General features: G+C 34.2%; 1 protein-coding gene across 2 annotated transcripts in view; it reads right to left on the minus strand.

Annotated features, from left to right (window-relative positions):
* The window catches only part of LOC144972615 (sodium/hydrogen exchanger 9B2-like), a 69,853-nt gene that overhangs the window by 131 nt on the left and 64,722 nt on the right, over positions 1 to 5,000 (minus strand). For both annotated transcript variants that reach the window (XM_078914050.1, XM_078914052.1), the window contains exons 9-10: positions 4,182 to 4,256; positions 1 to 153 (exon numbers count right to left, since the gene is read on the minus strand). The exon at positions 1 to 153 is cut by the window's left edge and continues 131 nt beyond it. In XM_078914050.1, the coding sequence (XP_078770176.1) occupies positions 1 to 153; positions 4,182 to 4,256 (228 nt within the window). The remainder of the gene's footprint in view (positions 154 to 4,181; positions 4,257 to 5,000) is intronic.

Here is a 5,000-nt window from a genome sequence, read left to right on the forward strand (position 1 = left end):
ACGATTGACTTGCCCTTGTTCACTATTGTGAGATGATGAGATTGATGGATGTGAGTTAACTGTCCTGTGTAGAAGCCGTGGTCCAGCCAGTGCGATGAAGGCTGATCCAATGGGTGCAGTAATTAGAATAGCAAGAACGGCTAATGTCAGCACCTGGAAGTATTCCAAAAACATAATATAAATATATAAATTAAATAGTCAATTATTCAACCTAATTTTTCTTTGGGGTTTACTTTGAAGGAGAACTAGACCAATCCAAGTGTCAGTCAAAGTGCAGCGTCGCAAAGTTTGCAATCGGGACTAAGTTTATTGCCAAAAGTGGGGCTTGCTTGCTCTCATCGGTGGAACTCCACAAGGCCAATCTTGCCCCCAAACTGAGCAACACTTGGAAAAATAAATAACTTAAGCAACAAACAGATATAGTAATACGTGTTAACCATGTACACCCGAAGACTAATGAATATTGCAGGAGAAACCAAAGTGAAATTTCTCTTTAGTTCTAATAGAAAAATCAATAATGCATTTTAACCACAAAAAAAAACAGCGGTAGGAAAAGAATCGCAAAGTTAAGCTAAAATATTTTGGAAGTATGTTAACAAAATGTTGAAGAGAAAGTCAGAAGAAAGTGTACATCTTCATGGTGTAATGAGATAAATTCACTCATGTTTTTTTCACAACTCGGTTCGTCGTTTGCTTTCTCTTCATCTGGCGAGCTTGGCCTCCCCTGACAAAATATCTTCTCCGAATCTTAGTTCTTGGTGACGGTATTTTGAGTATAAAACATGCATTTCCATTTTTATATATCAATGGGAAGTCAATTCCTTTCTCTATCCAATGTTATAAATATGCTTATCTAAATGTCCTGTATGAAATGATGTCGGAAGTTTAAGAAGTGACACCAACAAATTGATTTTGCAAATTTACGCTAATGTGTGCGCCTCCTTTAATTCTGTGTAAGGAAATTACTCGCCTTTGCATTGACAAAGTGAATCGTGCAATAAACTCTGAAGTAAGATTATCACGGGCATCTTGGAGAAGCTGATTTAAATCATCTCCGTTTTGAGGAGAACCAAGAAATTTGTACTTCTTTCTTTATAGTGTCCAACATGTTCGGGATTGGATTCATATCAGGACTGACTAAAATTATTGTTCTCTTCAAAAGCCCTGCGTAATTCGAGTCACGTGCAATGGTGCATTATCATGCATACAGACTATTGTGATTACTTTGTCTATAGTGTAAATGTCAGATGACAATCTGCCATTAATTCTCACACGGATGTCTGTTGTTTCCCCCCCCCCCCCCCCCCCCCCCCCATAATTCCGGCCCAAACTACCACCAAAAAAAAACAAACCCCAATACATCTCCAGTTTCTGATTTGAACGGTATTCTCTTTCTGGAAACGTTCCCCATTTTTCTTTACTTTTTTTTTATTAATTAAAAATAGCGTTTCGTGATATACCAAAACCTGCGTGAATATTCTGCAACACTACCCAGCCTGAATGGCCCAATCAAACTAGCGGGGTTTTCAACACTTAGGTATCATTTTTGTTAGCGACAGTATACTTACAGTTAAAGAGAGAAAAGGACTGATAATGCTCATATATTGTTTATCAAATCATTTGAAGTCACGCTTTTGCAATAAGGTTATTGAATTTCAAATTGGCGTGAAATTCCTATCATTTATCTAATTGCCTCCAGTTTCCCGTTCATTGCTTGCCCTAAAACTCTTTTCTGCGCACATTTTTGCAAAGTCAAAATTATGGTGTTTCAAATTCTGAGCATTGTACCTTTTGAGTGAATGTAAAGATACGAATATATATTCACTGAATAGGAAATAAATTAACCTTTAAAATGGCATATAACACAACGTAATGCTTGGCTTTAGTCAAAGGATAAATAGGAAGAAACAAGTGTGGACTTTATCACATGACTATATAATCCAGCAGTTCATTTCATTTGCTCCCATTAAATATCCGCAGAGGTAGCATGTTATAGGGCTAAGTCGTTTTATCTTTCTTGGGTTGTTAGCTTGACTATTTCATAAAGACAATGAGTTGATCGACTAAGTTAGTTTATTATATTTCTTTCTGTTCTCTTGATCCACTACATATCATAAATCTATTCTTTTTTGCTTTCTTTATGAGAAGAATAATTGGTATTGCATATTTACAATTCTCATCATCCCCATGGTTGTTTATCATTGTGACTTTGACTTGCAATTTAATTATAAATAACAATATCGATATTTTATCTAGTTCTGTGGATACGATTTCTTGAAGAGCTCACTTTATGCGCCATTAACCATATGCAGGCGTCAATATAATTTATTTACTTCATTTTACTTATGTCAATATGGGCGCTAGCCTTATTCAATCAAATTCATAATATTTATTTGTCTCTCGTAGTGGATTATTTATACTATAAAATTATTAGGCTGGATAAGCCGTGTGTTCATTATAACGTGCGCTAGGTCTACCAGTTGATCAGAAATTATAAATATCATAAGGATTAGGACTATAATAATATGCACAACCATGTACAAATGTTTACTTGAGCCCTCAGACAGGTTAGTTAATTTAACGAATCTGATTCCTCGTATATATTTAACCTCATCAGGTTTAATCCCACCCTAGATGGAATGAGAAAAGCCATTCCAGAGCGGTAATCTTCACATCCCCACACAGATGAGGTCATAGCAATCACAGTTCACAGTAAAAACCGAGAAAACTCGTAACCTGGAATCAATTAAGTTAAGCACACTCGTGCTGACAAAAAAAATATAAATTGACAAAAATATAAGTGTCAAATGAGGACATAGACTTATTGTGTAAACAACATGCGTGTAGTTTATAATCAGAACAAAACTGAACGTCATTACTTTTGTCGAATATAAGTGGGTTTGAAATTTCTTATTTGCATCTTTATTGTTAACATTTTATTGTGAAGGTCAACTCTGTAAGACAGCCCATACGAGCCATATATATATATATATATATATATATATATATATATAATATATATATTATATATATATATATATATATATATATATATATATATATATATATATATATATATATATATATATATATACTTTAAATGGTTAGTTTCCTCCATTAAAATCATCCATAATTTTGACAGGCATAAGTGGTTATTTTTTCTCAGATTAAAAAGAAAATGAAAGGCATTGTTAAAGAGAAATAAAAGGAATATAGAAGTTCCAGATAAATACAGAAAATTTTAAAAATCACATTGCCAGTGTGCCAAACACGAGTTATCAATAAACTTATTAACTACCGTGAAGCCTCTTTTTTTATTAATAAGGGCGTCAGAACGGGACTAAATCACTACTAAACCCCGCGAAATTTCAATGGGCAAACACCTCAATTAATTTTATTGTGACAACATCGCAAGAAATGAAAATATTTTCGAATGCTATTGGAAAGACGTTTTGGGGGATGGGTGGGGGGGGGCAAAATCGTGGGCAACCTATCGGGAAACAAGCCATTTGAGCTTGTCGATCAAAATCGTGGTCTCCCTAGAAAACTGGTTAGTTTGGCTAAAGAGTCCATGATTGTGGTCTCCCGAGCCAAATAAATGATTTCGGCTAGATAAACCACAATCTTCCTCGATATCTCCGTAGTCTTTTGACGTATTATTATTATTTGTTTTCTTTCCTCCAAGGGTTTTTTGTTGTTGTTGTTGTTGTTGTTTTTAAGGGTTTTACAGCGTTTTACCGAAGCGTTATTTTGTTTCAGACAACAGAATAACTGGAGAGCTATAAGCTCACAAATTTCATCTTCAACGCAAAAGAGTGTTGGAAGTACAAATAAAGGAAGGTGGTAGTTTATCTTATTTGTAGTCTTGGGATAAATAGTCACTTCGTAATAACATAGACATCGTCAAAGAATATTGGAAACATTCAAGAAAACAGCACATATAAATATTTTGTCTTTCATGCTTCTATCAAACAGCTTTTTAAAAAGGTTAAAACAGAAGTGCATTTCATCATGAATAAAAAGAGGTAAAAACAATAATATTGATTAAATGACACTCAAAACATAGAAACAACTCAGCCAAACAGATTTGTTATAAGTTTCAAGTACGTTTCTGTGATCGCGAGCATAAAATAAGTATTACACCAAAACATTTCGTGAAATAATGACTGAGATCATCTCACCTTTTTGCCCAAAGGAACAAGATCATCTGCTCCTTTCTCTATAGCTGTATCATAGGCTATGGCTCCAATTGCCGCCTGGATTAAGTAAAAAGATAAAATGGAGCTTATGAGAAGAAAAAAAATCATTTTGGGAGCAAAACTCCTTGAGCATTTGCTAAAATATCGAACAAAAATGAATATAACATCTTCAAAAAAGGACAAAATACCAAACAAGCATATTTTGGGCTTAAAATCTTTCTTCAGCGAATAACAACAAATCCAATAAAACATTAATACATCATTTAAATCTAGACAGAGAGCAGAGAAATATTTGGCACGTTTTTTTTTCCGCAAGTAAAATTATCTTGAAATAGAAGCGTTCGATTGGTAACAAAGAATATTTGTTGAATGGAGCGGGTTATTAGACTATGAATAAAACATATTATCATAAAATGAAATATTCTTGTTTGATGACTATTATTAACTATTGTTCTATTTTGCTGATTACAATGGTTGATAAATTGCGTGTCTTCTTAAGATTATCACTGACTTATATCGTAAATTTCGAATTTTATTGTCTTGTGTTACTGCCCGTAACCAATACTTAGTGTTACATAGCTTATGCTCCCCCTCCCCCACCTCCTATTTTTCAACTAAAGTATTTATTCACTCGTCGGATTTTGTGTAATATTCCTTCGGAATAAAATCATTTCACTGTTTCATCTTATTTCTACCAATAATAGTGTCTGCCATTCGTCCACACAACTCCGCAGCTTCTACGCGAGACACTCGCACTTTTCTTTCAGCATTCCCATCCATTATCTCTCAGACCGGATTCTT

This window comes from Berghia stephanieae, chromosome 5, assembly GCF_034508935.2.
Source record: "Berghia stephanieae isolate SIO BIC M18660-M18661 chromosome 5, UCSD_Bste_1.3, whole genome shotgun sequence".
In the NCBI taxonomy this organism is placed as follows: domain Eukaryota; kingdom Metazoa; phylum Mollusca; class Gastropoda; order Nudibranchia; family Aeolidiidae; genus Berghia; species Berghia stephanieae.